The 17,766-nt window shown below is 46.2% G+C and overlaps 1 protein-coding gene and 1 long non-coding RNA gene across 3 annotated transcripts in view; one reads left to right on the top strand and one right to left on the bottom strand.

Annotated features, from left to right (window-relative positions):
- The window catches only part of LOC142827370 (uncharacterized), a 38,834-nt gene extending 38,607 nt beyond the window's left edge, over positions 1 to 227 (top strand). For both annotated transcript variants that reach the window (XR_012902078.1, XR_012902079.1), the window contains one exon: positions 91 to 227. This is a non-coding gene — a long non-coding RNA (uncharacterized LOC142827370). The remainder of the gene's footprint in view (positions 1 to 90) is intronic.
- The window catches only part of APBB1IP (amyloid beta precursor protein binding family B member 1 interacting protein), a 111,561-nt gene that overhangs the window by 64,011 nt on the left and 29,784 nt on the right, over positions 1 to 17,766 (bottom strand). The window contains exon 2 of the mRNA XM_014569656.3: positions 100 to 171. Coding sequence (XP_014425142.2) covers positions 100 to 171 — 72 coding nt within the window. The remainder of the gene's footprint in view (positions 1 to 99; positions 172 to 17,766) is intronic.

Raw genomic sequence — 17,766 nt, 5'->3', positions numbered from 1 at the left:
TACTTTGAAATAACATCAGTTATTCTGAAATAACGCTGCTGTGTAGACATAACCTTATGGTAAGTTTCTTATCTCTTTGTTTTCAAACAGATTACTTACCTGTGTTAGCAGGTCCATTTCCCCCAGTAAATTGCTGAACATTTCATCTATATCATCACATGCCTGCTCCATCTGACAAGAAATAAACCCATGGATAAGATCATCAGCATTAGTCTGTTTAAAACTTTGGAAGCAATTCTATAAACACAGGAGAAAACCAACTTCATCTAGTTCATTTCTTACCAAACCTTCCAATTCATATTGAAAGAAACAGTTTCTGATTTAGGCTAATTTAGCAGATAAATCTTTGCATAATTTAGAAATAATTGATAACAAATTAGCTCTCTGGTCCTGTCCATGCTTAAGCACATGCTTAATTTTATACTCTTGAGTAGGTCCATAAGTCTTGGTCCTCAATGTATAAAAGTCACCAGGTAATAAATCTGCACCTTAAACAACTAAAAGTGAGTAGAGAGAAAAGGAGAGAAACTAAAAATACGAGGCTGACAAATTCCTGAACAGTCAATGTGAAGGTTTCAGTACTTGGCTTAAGGTATTAGGGTATGTCTACACTACAATGTTAGTTCGAACTAACGGACGTTAGTTCAAACTAACATTCATAGCCGCTACACTAGCGCTCCGCTAGTTCGAATTTGAATCGAACTAGCGGAGCGCTTAGTTCGAACTAGGAAAACCTCATTTTACGAGGCTTAAGCCTAGTTCGAACTTACTAGTTCGAATTAAGGGGTGAGTAGCCTCTTAATTCGAACTAGTGGGAGGCTAGCCCTCCCCAGCTTTCCTTGGTGGCCACTCTGGCCAACACCAGGGAAACTCTATGCCCCCCTCCCGGCCCCGGACCTCTTAAAGGGGCACGGGCTGGCTACGGTGCCCGTGCCAGGTGCAAGCCTGCCAGCACCCAGCCAGCAGACCCTGCACCTGGCACGGCACAGAGCCACCCACCCGATGTCCCCCAGCCCACCCCCTCTTCCCGGGACCAGGCTGGCGGCTCCCGGGAGCTTGCCCTGGACCGCAAGAGGCGGGCACCTTCCTGGGCTAGTGCGGACATCGTGGACCTTGTCCACGATCTCCGCACTAGGCATAGGAAAGTGGCCGTCTAGGGCAGGAGAGCTGCCAGCCTGGCCACTCAGGAGCAGGTGTGCATGAAAATCAAGGGGGTCCACTGAGACCCCCGACCCTGAGCCCTGAGCTTACAATGGCCGTCCTGGGTCAGACCAAATGTCCATCTAGCCCAGTAGCCTGTCTTCCGACAGCGGCCAACCCTAGGGACCCTGGAGGGGATGGACCGAAGACAGTGACCAAGCCATTTGTCTCGTGCCATCCCTCTCCAGCCTTCCACAAACTTTGGGCAGGGACACCACTCCTACCCCCTGGCTAAGACTACTCCATGGACCCAACCTCCATGACTTGATCTCACTTCTCTTTAAACATTTAAACTCTGTTCTAGTTCCAGCCTTCACAGCCTCCTGCAGCAAGGAGTTCCGCAGGTTAACTATTTGCTTTCTGAAGAACAACAACTTTCTCTTACTAGTTTGAAGCCTGCTACCCATTCCTTTCCTTTGGTGTCCTCTAGTCCTTCTTTAGGGGAACTCATGAAGAACTTTTCTGAATGCACCCTCTCCACCCAACCCCTGCTTTTAGAGACCTCTATCCTGCCCCCCCCTCCGTCTCCTCTTTTCTAAGCTGAACAGTCCCAGTCTCTGTAGCCTCTCTTCATCTGGGACCTCTTCCCAACCCCTGATCATGTTAGTTGCCCTCCCCTCTCCCAGCCTTTCTCTTCCCCTCTCCCACCTCCTTTTCCCAGTCTCCCCCAGTTTTGTTCAATAAAGACAGAGTCAATGTTGGAAGAAACGTTATCTTTATTTTGTACATCAATAAGAAGGGGGGTTAGGGAGGGGTAAGTGGAAGGAGGTGAGGGAGGAATGGGGTACGAGCCCCCGATGGGGAGGACTGGGCTGGCTCTGCGGGCTTCTGGGGGTGGAAGCTCTCCTGCAGCCCCCCAATTGCCCCCTTTCCCCAGATGGCAGCCTGCAGCAAGTGTAGCCGGGCTGATGGCCGAGTGGTGTGATGTGCCCAGTGTGGGTACTCCGGGCAATCCAAGCCAGGACTGGTTTTCAAGCGGGGCACCCCTTAGAACTGTCTGTCCGGGGTGGGGGTCGGGACCCTTTAAGCGCAGCCCTCGGCTAGCCTGAGACAGCATCTCCACGCTCTAAGTCCTCCTCTGATGCCCTGCCGGCACTGCTTCCGGCCATCCTTAAGCCCTGTTCAGGGTCCACTCAATGTGGACTTGCTAGTTCGAATTAGCAAAACGCTAATTCGAACTAGTTTTTAGTTCTAGACGCGTTAGTTCGAATTAGCTTAGTTCGAATTAACTAATTCGAACTAAGTTAGTTCGAACTAGCGCTGTAGTGTAGACATACCCTCAGATAGGCTGTTTTCTATGCCAGGGACTGGATGTGGTTTGATCCACCTAATTTGTTTTGTCTTTCTCCCTTTGTTTAACCAAACTTTGTTTTAATTTGAGATACTTCTGCTCTTATGCTGTTGGATGTCTGTTGCTGACTGCTGTCAAAGACAGAGAAAATGTATAGTCATAGCTGAGGTACAGGAACATGCTAAAAGTTATCTGACTTGGGAGCCTGGCAGATTGTGCTCTTTTACTCAGGGGCTTGACCCTGCATGTTGTTGACTACTTTGGCATCCTGCAAAACACTCAAACACATGCTGAGCTGTAGCCCCACTGATATCAGTAGGACTGCTCATGTGCTTTACTGTCTTGCATCATGGGGCAAAAGTGCCCAGAATCTCGCAAGACCAACGAGCTCTCAAGATGTGGTCAGTAGGGGACATGGAGAAAACCTGGTGATTGCAAAGAGTAGCAGGAAAAAGAAACCAGGGGTTGCACCAATCTTTAAGCACTTAATTTTACAGGACATCTACAGTCATAACAACTCCTTAATTATATAATAAATTACCAAATTACATTATATACACCCTTTTCCTGAGAGCAACTTGGTAATTTTACTTGGTTACTGAACTGTACTAAAAGTAATGAGCCTAAGGAAGTGATGTCCTTGCAGATCCCATTAAATCCCTAACCCCTTAGGCATCTCTAAAAATCCCAGCTGAAAGCAAAGGACTGTGAGCCTAGTAGATTCTGGTTTCTAATCTGGCCTGAGTTACTGATTCACTGTGTTGGGTCAACCAATGGTCTGCTTGTATCTCTTTTAATCCATCTGGAAACAGCACAGCAAAACATAGGCCCTTATTGCAGATCAGATGCTGTATCTGAGCTAAGCTTTCCTCAGGGATAATACATTCAAGAAGTCACTGAGAATCCTGAAAAAATTTGAGTTTAGGATATGTGTGCATTCTCCGGAGCGTGCATGACACTGATTAGGGAGATAAGATCCCATTTAATTGGCTACAAAGGCTATGTTTACACTAGGGGTTTTTCCTGGGATACCAATCCCGGAAAAACTCCATCACATCCAGGGAATGCATCTGCTCGTCCGACATTTTTTGTGGAAGAGCAGATGCACTCTTTTGGAAGCTCTGTAAAGCTCGTTTCACGAGGAAGAAGGGCTCTTCCGAAAGAGGAAGTTTTTCCAAAATTTGGCCCAGTGTAGATGGGCCAAATATTGGAAAAGCCTCTTCTGAAAAAACAATCAGAAAAAGGTACGCAAATTGTGGTGCGATTTGTGTACCTTTTTCTGAAAAAGAAGTCTAGTATAGATATAGACTTATTGTTTAACTGGTAACCGATTGAAAGGGGCACCAGAACAGCCCCTATCCACAGCAGGCAGGGAGCTGCTCCAGCCCCACCAATTAACCATAACCAATAAGCCTCGTCCATCAAGGATGAGGCTTACCAGTTAAACCTTCATATCCCTATTGCTGACTATGGACACACATGGTAAATAGTTACCATGTTCAGTAATTAAAAAGTTCTTAACTTTTAGGTTTCTACTTGGAGGTCTTACAAAAAAAAGGAGATTGCTTTTTTTTACAGTAGATTAAAAGATAAGGAGGTGAAATGGGCTAACCTCAGAAGGAACTAATCTTGCTGAGAGTTGAAAAATAGATTGGTGAAAAAATTTGATACAGTAATTCCTCATTTAACACTATAGATATGTTTCAGAAAATGATCGTGTTAAGTGAAAACGTGTTATGCGGGGTCAATTTTCCCATTGAAAATAATGGAAAAGGTGGGGGTTGCGTTTCAAGCAGTGGTGTCTGTTGGGACCGGGACATAAGGTTGGGGGAGAAAGGGGCCTGGGTTACAGCAGGGAGGGGGAGGTGTTTGGCTCTAGGGAAGGGAAGGGGAGGAGAAGGGAGGGGGGATTGGGTTGAGAGTATGCCCCTGTGACGGGTCTGCCGGGACCTGCACAGCGTCTGGCGAGGGGGAGTCGCCAGGGAACGGCGCAGCGAGCAGCGAACCCTCCGCAGCTTTGCAAGGAGGTGGGGGAAGCCCCGCACAGTGGCCAGCAACGGGCCGGTTGGGGAAATTGTGTTATTCCGGGGATGGTTGTGTAATTCAAAAAATGTTCCCTAAAAAAAAAATCGTGCTATCGAGAAAACGTGTTATGCGGGCACATGTTAAATGAGGAATTACCGTATAGCAGATATTTTAGACCTTGAGCAATTGGGTGACCCTACAAGCTCCATATTAGCTTCAAACTAGGGATGTAAAAGCCCACTAAAATAGTTAACTGATTGAACAATTTGTTTAACTGGTTAACCACTGGCCACGGGTGGGGAGCTGCTCCCAACTGCCACCCTGCTGGTTGAGTCCTGGCAGCGAAGCCTCCCACGGCCACAGGCAGGGGACAGGTCCAGCTGGGCCAGTTAACTGGTTACTGGGTAAGCAGGCCAGTAAGCCTACTGCTTACCAGGTAACCAGCTAAACTCTTACATCCCTACTTCAAACAATAATTATGAAGCATGCTGTGTCTAACTTCGGTGCCACTTTCAGTGAATAGATAGATAGTCATCATGAACACTAGACTGATTATACCAAACTAGTCACTGAGCCATCTCATTTACTAGTGTCCATATTTTTCTTGTATTTTTATAAGTCATTCTCAGGAGAATAAAGTTAATGTTCCCATCATCATATTTTGTGAGCAGAGAGACTACTTTTAAACTTAAGCATAATGAGTTATTCCTTAAACTAACACAAGTGTGTCCAAAATTCAACAATGACCTTGGTAAGGATTAAACAGGCCACTGACTTTAGACTACTAGAGCTATGTGAAAAGGCTCACCAACAGCTATGGTATAATATCACAGTTATGATCTGGAGGCTTTCATAGCTTCAGCCATATTCATAGACTTGTGTATCTGCATTGATAATCGGTTGTGTGAGTGAAAAGAGGGACCGTGCTGCTGTGCCACCTGTGTCCCTGTCCATTTAGGTCCCTTCCCCCAGTCCTGTTCAGGACCCTCCCTGAGCTCCCAAGATGTTCACTATACCTGCAGGTGCAGGTTCAAGTGTACATCTCAAGGAAGGCCCAGAAAATTCCTCTACAGCTGGCCCTCTGAATCTGGTGTTACATCTTCACAGATGCAGCGGTAGTCCAGGCTCTATGAATCCATAACCAACAGAAACTTAGGCCTGATCTTGTGAAAACAACAGATGAGAACTGTGCCCAGACCAGAGGTGTAAAAATCCACTAAAATAATTAACTGGTTAAATGATTTTTTTTTACCAGTTAACCACTGGCTGTGGGCAGGGTCCAGCCAGCCAGGCTTGCTGCGACTGTGGGCGGGAGGCTGCTCTGGCCTGCTGAGATCACAGGCTAAGTCCAGCTGGCAGGGACTGCCATGGCCACAGGACTGCTCCAGTCAGGCCTGCCACAGTCGCGGGTGGGAGACTGTTCCAGATGAGTAGTAAGCCTGTTGCTTACCAGGTAATTGGTTAACTGGTTAACCTCTTGTATCCCAGACCAGTGATGCAAGGGACCATGCAGTTAGATCAAGGCTACTCAACTTTGGAAGCCCTGGGGGCCACAATGATACTCACAGCACATGCCGAGGGCCGCAACTTATGTGTGGCTGCATATACATGCAAAAATATATAAAATATATGCAAATAGCTTCTTTCATACTGATGGGCAAGAATACAAAGATTAAGGCAAGACTACACAACCCACAGGCCCCATTTAAGTCAGTTCTGCTGCTATTAATAAAATGCAATATTTACCCGATTTCCACTCATATGACATCACTTTTAATGAGCAATGACAGTCCAGGAATTTAACTACTAAAACACATTTCAACAGAAGTCCTTTACAGTGACTCGCCATTGTGGAGCGCATTCCCAGTGGAAGCCATGTTCAAAGGATCCCATGCGCGGGCTGCATGTTGAGCCCCACGTAAAACTGCACCGTGAGCCACAAACAAATGGGCCACAGGCAACATGTAGCCCATGGGCCGCATGTTGAGTATCCCCGAGTTAGATGCTGCAATACAGGGCTACCGGGAAGTGTTACAGTTCTCTATAATCTGTTCTCCACATTTCCCTCTAATCCTCAGTACAAACTGGTTGCCATGTCATGACCCTCACATCTACAGAGGAAAAGACGGACTTTTCTTCCACATACTGCTGGCTGGTCTGCCTATGTACTATGAATAGCAAGATCCTGGGTCCAAATTTTGGACAATGGCAATGCCACAATCAGATGTACTCCACAACAAATCCCTTGGCTAGAGTATATGCTTCCCAAAGAAGGCCCTCCATGTCACTCAAAATACCAGGACTTTACCAATGTCTTCTAAAAGCCATGGGAAAGACACTTTCTTCTCAAACCTCACAATTTCCTCAACACCACAGTGCAACCCAATCGCCTTATACTAATCCAGTTAGCTGCTCAAGATAACCAGCTGGTCAAGATGACTACTGTTTCCCCAGAGCAACCTGATGGTGATACCAGATGGTAGTGCACTGTGAAAGATGGAATAACATACGTCCTGTGGGGGGGGGCCCTTTTGCAAGTACTCTGGATATGCCACAATGCACCCCAATTATGGCCACTCCAAAACCTTCTATCTGGACTCCCATCTCTTTTTTGGTGACCCCCAGATACGGACAGTGATTCAGACTCCATCATCCTATGTGCTTGTGCCAAAGTTCCACTCACAAAATACCTCGGCACCTTTATGCCACTAGAAACTCCCACTTGACCACAGGACAGTGATTGATATAGACTTGATACCAGAATTCCCTGAATCAAATAAATGCATCACCATATTCACACCTGTGGACCAGCTGAATAAGATGGCTCGCTGCATTCTTTGTGCACAACTTGCCACAGCCACACCAACAGCTCAACTTCTATTGACACATGTCTTTTGTCTGCATGGGCTCCCTGACTGCCTCAAATCTCATAGAAGATTCCAGTTCATCTTCCAATTTTTTGGCATGAAATTCTCTGGCTATTATGCATCCTTACTTGCTTATCATCTGTGTACTACCCCCAAACAAATGGCCAAACAGAGTAAACCAAGTGCTAGAATAGTACATATGGGCTGTGTCTACATTGGCACCCTTTTCCGGAAAAGGGATGCTAATGAGACACTTCGGAATTGCAAATGCCGCGGGGGATTTAAATATCCCCCGCGGCATTTGCATGAACATGGCTGCCACTTTTTTCCGGCTTGGGGTTTTGCCGGAGAAAAGTGCCAGTCTAGACGGGATCTTGTGGAAAATAAAGCCTATGAATAAGGGATCTTCTGGAAAAGGCTTTATTTTCCGCAAGATCCCGTCTAGACTGGCGCTTTTCTCCGGCAAAACCCCGAGCCAGAAAAAAGCGGCAGCCATGTTCATGCAAATGCCGCGGGGGATATTTAAATCCCCTGCGGCATTTGCAATTCCGAAGTGTCTCATTAGCATCCTTTTTCCGGAAAAGGGTGCCAATGTAGACACAGCCATGGTGTTTCACAAACTGCCACCAGGACTACTGGTACTCTTTCCTCTCATACACCAAATAGGCATATAACACTGATCATATCTCCATAGATCAAAGTCCCTTTTTTGCCAATTATGGTTTTCATCCTCTGCTTCCAATTACCTCCTAAAACTGTGAGGCCTGAGATATAATGCAGCAGATCAACCACATTCAGGAAGAACTCAGGGAATATATGATGGAAGCAAAGAAGACCTAAAAGCAAATATGTGAATTGCCAGAGACAGGAGAGCCTGAAATTCAAGGTAGGCTTGAAGGTCTGGCTTTCAATCAAACACCTCCACACAAACAATTCATCCCATAAACTAATGAATGATTCTCAGTCTTTTTTAAACCAGGGACCAGCTTATTGCCTGTGGAAGGGAGATCTTATGGATAGGCATTAGTCCACAGACTAGTCATTGAGAAACACTGAACTAGATCACTGATATTCAAAACCATATCAGATTTACTAGCTAATTAATTCTATCACTGTTAAACTTCTCTCACCTAGGTCACTTAAAATGCATCCAGTCTTGCATTCATAAAAATCAATTCCTGGACCTAACACAATCACTTCTGCCATCCATCCAGATCCTGGGCCATGAATACCATGTCTGGGGCATATTGAACTCCAAGATCAAAAAGGGGCAACTATGGTAAATTGTGGACTCTGAGTGGTATGGTCTGGCGGACCTGTGCTGGAAACTGGGTCACCACGTATACTCTCCCCATTCCCAACTTAATAGAGGTCCACAAAACCTACCCAGGCAATGCAGCAAAGTTGCCCCTATTGGTGAGAAAGTTATATAAGGGGCTGCAGGTTCAGAACCAGGGTCTCTAGATTCCATGGTGGGCAAACACCTCCACTGTAAGGATTAGGGTTTAGAAGCTAGGTTGGCAGAGCCTGTGTTGGCTGACATTCCCACAGTGTCAGTGGCAGGCCAAGGACAGCCACACCCAGGGATCACTGTAGACAGTAGGCACTGCAGGAAGTACCACCAAGGGAGCCACAGTGACAGTACTTTGTCATTCTCTGGCCAATCAACCTATTTAACCTTGGAGGAGGCTCCAGGATGTTTTCTGAACGAATACCTAGACTTTGAGCCTGCTGCAACTCCATATCTCACTTTGTCTCATGATCTCCTGACCCTGATTCCTGCCACCTGATTCTAGTCTGGCACTACCTATGATCTCTGATCACTGGCTCCCGGCCTGACTTTGACCCTGACTCTTGCTTACTGAACCACCTAACAGTTCTGGCAAAAGACACAGGCACAAAGTCATGAGTCCTCCACATCTCACAGGATGTGCTGCCAATGGAAGTCTTGACTGACAAGATAGTCTGTAAATACTACTTAAACCTGAAGAGGATACAGGAAGTTCATCAGTACTGCTGGGCAGAATCCAGCTTCCTTGTGCTTCTGATACACAGTTTCTGACTCAGACTTGTCAGCTGCATCTGACTTCTGGTTTCTAATCCTGTATTGACAAATGACTGTTTCCTGATGTCTGGTCTTGTCTCGAGCCACTTGACTACCCACCCATGGTCCAGTGCTCACATCAAGGAGCCATGCGGTAGGTGAAGCATATAACACAGAGAATTATAACATGTTATTGCGCTTTATTTAAGCACAACACACACAGAGTACAGATCATATAGAAAACAACCACCAACTTGAACAAAACATCCCTCACTCTAGCTCATCCTCCCCTTGGGAGTTCTTGGAGGACCATTTAAGCTGAGGTAGACAGGGTATCTCTGTGCCTTATCAGGCTCCTAAAGCATCTTCCCACAGCTTGAGCTGGTAAAAATGGCCCAGGAGGCCTGAACAGATCAGCTACAGTCCTTTATAACTTTCCTAGCCCTCTGTCAAAGGACTACAAGATCAGCCTCCCCAATGTATCAGGTGACTTTGCATCCAGCTAACCTCACCCTTAAAAATTAAGTTTTCCTGGCTGGAAGCCAGTCTATCATTATGGTGTTTGTGTTGGAATAGAGAGCCATCCCACATAAAGGGAACTCTATTGTCAGCCTTGTATCACTGTGCCTTGGAACTTCAGTTCAAAGTGGAAGCAAAAACACAGCAGAGAAAGCAATTTGCCTGCACGCTCCAAATGGAGATGGTGGCCTGATAAAGATATTCATAGAGAGAGTTCATATTTTCACGCAGAATTCATAAATTGTACAGATAGATCCCCCAATCATCACAGAACACTTGTGAAATTTTCAAAAAATGTGAGTGCTACAAAGCATCCAAAAAAGGAGAGTTTGCAGAAAAAGCGTCCCCTTCGCTTCCTTTCCCTTTCCCCATCATTTGGTTCTTTCTTCTCCTGGAGCCTCAGCTCCATTCCATCTACTGCTGATTGCTGCAATAAGAATGGATAGAAAACAGGGCTATGGTGGGTGGCTGGAATCCGTCCCATTCAAAAGATATGCTGCTGTGTATTGCAACCAACTGTCCAGCAGTTAGGGCTTTTACAGCTAGTTCTTTGCGTACAGCTGGTACAGCTAATATCAGAAATGCAAAGCAAAGCTTGGTGGTATCTCTCCCTGCAGCAACTAACAAGTAAAAGAGGAAAAGGCTTGCACAAATCTCTTTAAAATTAAATTGAGTTTCAAGCATAGTCCTCATGTATAACCATTTAACAATTACTCTGATGTCAGAATTTTCTGTACACATTATAATTACAAGTGTCAGAAGGGTAGCTATGTTAGTCTGGATCTGCAAAAGCGAAAAGGAGTCCTGTGGTACCTTATAGACTAACAGATGTACTGGAGCATAAGCTTTTATGGGCAAAGACCCACTTTGTCCGCATGCATCTGTTAGTCTGTAAGATACCACAGGATTCCTTGTCGCTATTATAATTTTAAGTAAGTCTTGAGGGAGTTATAAATAAAAGCAATTAAAGAAAAAATGCAAATATGACAGCCCTCTATACACTGTTTTCCTTATTTAAGATAAACACAATGGGGCAGAGGAAAATTAAAGCAATAAGAGGAAATTGTGGTTTTAAAATAATAAAAGTTGTTATGAAAATACTAGGGGAGGGGCAGTTTGTAAATATATTTTTAACCTATTTTTAAAATGACTGAAGTTGAAGTTGACATTGTCCCCTTGACTTACTCCTCTGAATAAGGACAAAAACACAGGCAAATGATTTCATTTGGTTTTTCAGAGATTGCACATATCATTTAGTCTCTATATCGCCAGAAAAATCTCATTTCTCCATATGAACAATTTTGACCTTAAACATTCCCATAATTCTCCTACTGTATGAGACTAATCAATACTTAGTTTTACTTCAGCTTGCTTTTTTAACAATCAGCCTTCATTATTCATGAACAGGCTGCATGAATTTTAAAGTTTTCTGTCATTTAAAATGTCTTAGACAACTCACCAGCCCATCCACTTTGACTCATAGATCAGATTATTAATTCCTCACCCACCGATCAGTCCTACTGCACTAGTTTCCTGATTGGTCTTTAAATCTCTCTCTCCTGATTTCCCAGACTCTTTCCCGATACTTCTCTTACATTATATCAGAGGTGGGGAGCCTTTTTTGTGTAGGGGGCTGCTGACCCACAGAAAAATCAGTCAGGGCCCACACACTAATGAGAAGCAACCCCCCCCCCCAAAATAAAAACCAACTCCTCACTGACATGGCCCCCAACTGAGGAGAAAGACACTCCCCACATTCCCCTTATCCACCAGAGCTTAGGGGGCCCCAGTCTAGTGGATTTTGTGTCTCCAGCCCTGGGCTGGAGCACCAGTGCAAGCTCCCCAATACTGTGGGAGCTCTATGCCTCAGGGGCCAGATCCAGGAAAGCCGGGGGCCACATCCTGCCGCAGGGCCTGAGGTACCCCACCCCTGCATTAGATATTCACCGCTTTGTAACACAGACCAATCTCAAGTCATTTTATTTTACTATTTGTATTTTGCACCAACGTAGCTAATGAAATCAGGTTTCTGCATCTTGATTTCTGTTTCTCTTCTGGTAGTGATAGATCAAAGAACCCTTTCTTTCTGACCAACTGGGCTTTTGCTGCTTAGTTCTTGTACACTTCCATACTTCCATTTTGGAGGATGTCCTATGCAAAGATGACTTCAGCTGTTCCAAATTCACTAGCACCACTTCTGTGGTCCCTGTCTAGATGACCATAACACTGAACTCCCCTTAATGCTGGATTTCGGAAGGTTATCAGTCACAACACACAACAAGTTTTCCAGATCTTAAAAAGCACTTTTGGAATGTCTTGTGTTAAGGCAGGAGTTTGCATAAGAATATACCTGCAGCTATGAGCAAGGAAACAAAGATGCTTCAGCATCCTGGTCACTTAAGGGCAAAACTGCTTAAGGAGACCTGAGGAGGGAAACACTGCTTGATGCAACTTGCTGCAACTGCATTAAGGGACAGCCAATCTTCCCAAGACAGTGGGCATTGCTGACAAGGGACAATGAAGTAGCATTGCACATACTCCCTTATATTTTCTGTAGCGCTAAGGAAAGAGTCTGCCCTGCTGCTCACATGGCTGTAGAAGGGAAAACAAATATTTCCTTCCATAGTGAAGCACTGGGCAGGATTTTTATTGAAATGTGTGTGAGCAGAGCTCTACTGGGTGGAAGTGGATATATCTCAGGTCACTTTGTCTCAGTCTCTCTCCTCAGGCAGGTTTAAAAACAGAGTATCAATTTTCTTTGCTTTCTTAATCCCACTGTTACACAATTCTAAATCCTAGAATCCTCCAATTCTGTTTCTGGAACTGCCATGATCTCTGGAACATTCATATAAAGTGAAATCAGATTCTGCCCGAAGACCATTTATAAGTAATTTATAAACAAGATCATCAGGGACTGAGAGTTTGCTTGTCATGTTACAAAACTCTCTTACAAATATATTTATGAACTCATATGTTCCTATTTAAGACACAAAGATCCACATGTTTAGCCTCCTTTAAGTACTTGGAGGGCATGTTTATGTCTGACTTCACATTAACAGGTTCTGAATTATATTAACATCAGAAATTACAATTGCTGATAAAGTCCATCTGTTCACTGACAGATGCTGAAACACTGCTTATCTATTAAATATCAATACAATTATCATTCGTGGAAATCCATAAAGGAAATGTGGTTCTCAATAATGTCACAATTTAATATAAAACCACTATGTGTAGATTGCACTCTTAAATTGGAAAAAAAACCCGCAATTTGCACTATTCAAATTGTGTATCTTTTTTCAATTTAATTTCAAAAGAGGCTTTTTCAAAATTTGGCGCAGTTACACGGCACCAAAATTCAGAAAAAAGTGTTCCTTTGAGCAATCCCTTATTCCTTGTAGAACAAGGTTTACAGGGATGGTGAAAGAGCGCATCCATTCTTTCAAAATGTTTTTTGAAAAACCGGACGTGTTCCTTGGATGTGGCGTTGCTTTTTCGGGATACTTCTGGTATCCCAGAAAAGCAATGCAGTCTAGATGTAGCCTAAAATGGGCTAGGATTACACGACTCAATCCACCTGGCTGCCGACACATTCCCCCACTAAATACCTTTTTAACCATAATCAAATGAACACACTGTTGCCCCTTTTTGACCCAAGTGGCTAATCAAAATGTGGGGCCCTGAAGATGTTTCAGTTGCAAGTAGAAATTGACAGTCTGGTATAGTTTTTGGTACAATCTTGTTTATTTACAAGGAATGTACAAATGAGGGCAAGAGGAACCACAAATCAAAGGAGAAGTTTATTTGCTTACAGCCAGCCCATACCCCACAGCTTTCTCTCTAACTTTTTGCAGGGTCACACTATGCTTTGTTTTCTGTCTCTTACTCACACAATGCCTTTGCTGCAACACCCAATAGGATCCTCCGCTTGCATGGTGACAGCAGATTCTATTAGAATGTGTTTTAAATGCCATCTCTTATGTGTTTCTTACAACTATGTTAAGTGAAGGGCCCATACACTAGGGTTGGGTATATTCCTGGAGATTTCATCACATGATATAGTCTTTAATCTTTAATTCCTGGAGAGTTGGCAACCTTAAATACACACTCACTGAGTCTCAAAGAGGTTTGTGATCCCAGCAGTCACCAAGATCCCTCAGCACAGCAGCAAAGAAAAAGAGGTGACTTTCTCCCCCTGCACATTCAAACTACTATATTAAGTAAGGCTGGGATTTACAAAGGAGGCTAATTCAGTTAGGGGTAATTCTATTGATATTCAGTGGAATGTGGGCACCTATCACTGTCCAGCTCCTCTGGGAATTCCATCCTTGCTCAAGATGTTAAGGAGACAATCCCCACCACAGGAAATGGAAAGAGTTTAAAATAATGTTAGGCGCCTTTAGGAGCTGCTTGAGACAGGTGAGATCATTAAATCCACTGCCACAAAAAATCTTGTGAGAAAATGACATTTAATTTTCTGATAAGTTATGTGAAAGATGTGAATATGCGGGGAAAACTCCTGAAAATTAATAATGTAGCTGTACAAACTTGGTACCACACATGGGAAAATGATCAACGATATACCCTTTGTGTAAAGATTTATTTTATGATCAGTCACATCCTTAGCTAGAGCGCGATTGTGACTTTAGGCACTGCCCTGAGCAAAAGATACATAAATGGCAACACCGCAGCAACCACTCTGACACACCCATGAGTCACAACTCCTCCCCTGCTTCCTCTTTGCTCCAAGGTGGTGGTTTGCTGCTATGACAAATTAGGAGGCCCACTGCCCTGCCTTAATTCTGCTTACCAGCAGGGAAGCACCCTGAAACAAGCGGGAAAGAGAGAATTAAAGCTCCATCCATTCTCTGCTCTCACTTGCTTCAGGGAGAATAAGATGGCATGTAGCATTTGCTTGCTATATGGGGCAAAACTCATGTCACCTGCACCGGGGTAGTGAAGGGAGTTTACTCTATCTTACTCCTTTGTGCAGACCAGCTTCCTGGTATCTGGTAACATGCAGAGTGGAGAATATATTGTACCATATTCAAGGGTTGTGCATGGGCAGGAAAGCCTGCACTACTCTCAGGAGTAATTCTGATAGGGTTAAACTCTTGGAGGCTTGAGGTGAAGACACCAGGGCCTGTGCATCCCCTTCAGAACTCCCTTGTACACACCTGACAACACAGCAAAATATACTGATGTGCCAAGTATGCATGGACTTCAAGGCACAATCTATCCCTTCAAGATGAGGAAAAAATTAACAATAGCTTGCCTGCCTACAATAGTCATTAAACAAAACAAAAGAGTGGATGCTTCACAGAAACCTATAAAAACATAGCACTAGATTTTAGGCCTGCAAAATCTCTTTTGCACCACTGTGGTGGCACAACAGAGAATTAAAGTGTCCCAAAGGGACAGCTGGGAATTTCTCTGGCTTGGAAGAAAATCCCAATGAGTATGTCTACACTACAGAATTAGTTCGAACTAACTTAGTTCGAATTAGTTAATTCGAACTAAGCTAATTCGAACTAACGCGTCTAGAACTAAAAACTAGTTCGAATTAGCGTTTTGCTAATTCGAACTAGCATGTCCACATTGAGTGGACCCTGAACAGGGCTTAAGGATGGCCGGAAGCAGTGCCGGCAGGGCATCAGAGGAGGACTTAGAGCGTAAAGATGCTGTCTCAGGCTAGCCGAGGGCTGCGCTTAAAGGGTCCCGACCCCCACCCCGGACAGACAGTTCTCAGGGGTGCCCCGCTTGCAAAGCAGTCCTGGCTTGGAGTGCCCGGAGTACCCACACTGGGCACATCACACCACTCGGCCATCAGCCCGGCTGCACTTGCCGCAGGCTGCCATCTGGGGAGAGGGGGTGATTGGGGGGCTGCAGGAGAGCTTCCACCCCCAGAAGCCCGCAGAGCCAGCCCAGTCCTCCCCATTGGGGGCTCGTACCCCATTCCTCCCTCACCTCCTTCCACTTACCCTTCCCTAGCCCCCCTTCTTATTGATGTACAAAATAAAGATAACGTTTCTTCCAACATTGACTCTGTCTTTATTGAACAAAACTGGGGGAGACTGGGAAAAGGAGGTGGGAGAGGGGAAGAGAAAGGCTGGGAGAGGAGAGGGCAACTAACATGATCAGGGGTTGGGAAGAGGTCCCAGATGAAGAGAGGCTACAGAGACTGGGACTGTTCAGCTTAGAAAAGAGGAGATGGAGCGGGGACAGGATAGAGGTCTCTAAAAGCAGGGGTTGGGTGGAGAGGGTGCATTCAGAAAAGTTCTTCCTGAGTTCCCATAAAGAAGGACTAGAGGACACCAAAGGAAAGGAATGGGTAGCAGGCTTCAAACTAGTAAGAGAAAGTTGTTGTTCTTCAGAAAGCAAATAGTTAACCTGTGGAACTCCATGCTGCAGGAGGCTGTGAAGGCTGGAACTAGAACAGAGTTTAAATGTTTAAAGAGAAGTGAGATCAAGTCATGGAGGTTGGGTCCATGGAGTAGTCTTAGCCAGGGGGTAGGAGTGGTGTCCCTGCCCAAAGTTTGTGGAAGGCTGGAGAGGGATGGCACGAGACAAATGGCTTGGTCACTGTCTTCGGTCCATCCCCTCCAGGGTCCCTAGGGTTGGCCGCTGTCGGAAGACAGGCTACTGGGCTAGATGGACCTTTGGTCTGACCCAGGACGGCCATTGTAAGCTCAGGGCTCAGGGTCGGGGGTCTCAGTGGACCCCCTTGATTTTCATGCACACCTGCTCCTGGGTGGCCAGGCTGGCAGCTCTCCTGCCCTAGACGACCACTTTCCTGTGCCTAGTGCAGAGATCGTGGACGAGGTTCACGATGTCTGCACTAGACCAGGAAGGTGCCCGCCTCTTGCAGTCCAGGGCAAGCTCCCGGGAGCCGCCAGCCTGGTCCCGGGAAGAGGGGGTGGGCTGGGGGATATCGGGTGGCTGGCTCGAGCCATGCCAGGTGCAGGGTCTGCTGGCTGGGTGCTGGCAGGCTTGCACCTGGCACGGGCACCGTAGCCAGCCCGTGCTCCTTTAAGGGGGCCGGGGCCGGGAGGGGGGCAATAGAGTTTCCCTGGTGTTGGCCAGAGTGGCCACCAGGGAAAGCTGGGGAGGGCTAGCCTCCCACTAGTTCGAATTAAGGGGCTACACAGCCCTTAATTCGAACTAGTAAATTCGAACTAGGCTTAAGCCTCGTAAAATGAGGTTTTCCTAGTTCGAACTAAGCGCTCCGCTAGTTCGATTTAAATTCGAACTAGCGGAGCACTAGTGTAGCGCCTATGAATGTTAGTTCGAACTAACGTCCGTTAGTTCGAACTAACATTGTAGTGTAGACATACCCAATGTGACTAGGGTTACCAGGTAGCTTCAGAAAAAGTACCAGACACACTTGATGGGGATGGTAGGGGGAAGGGACCGGCCGGGAGGGAAGCAGGGTTGGCCGGGAGGAGCGGGGGACGGGAAGCAGGTCTGGTAGGGGGAGGGTCGGGGCAGCGGGGCTGGCCGGTGGAGATCGGGGGGGCGGCCGGCGGGAAGCAGGGCTGGTTGAGGGGAGGGGGGAGTCAGGGGTAGCGGTGCTGGCCAGGGGAGATCGGGGGGGGGGGAGGTCTGGGGGAGAGGGGCTGGCTGGTGGAGATCGGGGGGGGGCGGTCGGTGGGAAGCAAGTCTGGCGGGGGGGGTCAGGGGCAGCGGGGCTGGCCGGTGGAGACCAGGAGGAGGAGAACCGGCTGGCTGGGAGGGGATCGGGGGGAGTGGGGCTAGTCGAGAGGGGTCGGGGGGAGCGGAGCTGGCTGGAGGGGAATGGGGGGGGAGAGAATCGGCCGGTG

Source organism: Pelodiscus sinensis, chromosome 2, assembly GCF_049634645.1.
Source record: "Pelodiscus sinensis isolate JC-2024 chromosome 2, ASM4963464v1, whole genome shotgun sequence".
In the NCBI taxonomy this organism is placed as follows: domain Eukaryota; kingdom Metazoa; phylum Chordata; order Testudines; family Trionychidae; genus Pelodiscus; species Pelodiscus sinensis.
The sequence above is the reverse complement of the archived record's forward strand: the minus strand, read 5'-3'. Positions and strand labels throughout refer to the sequence as shown.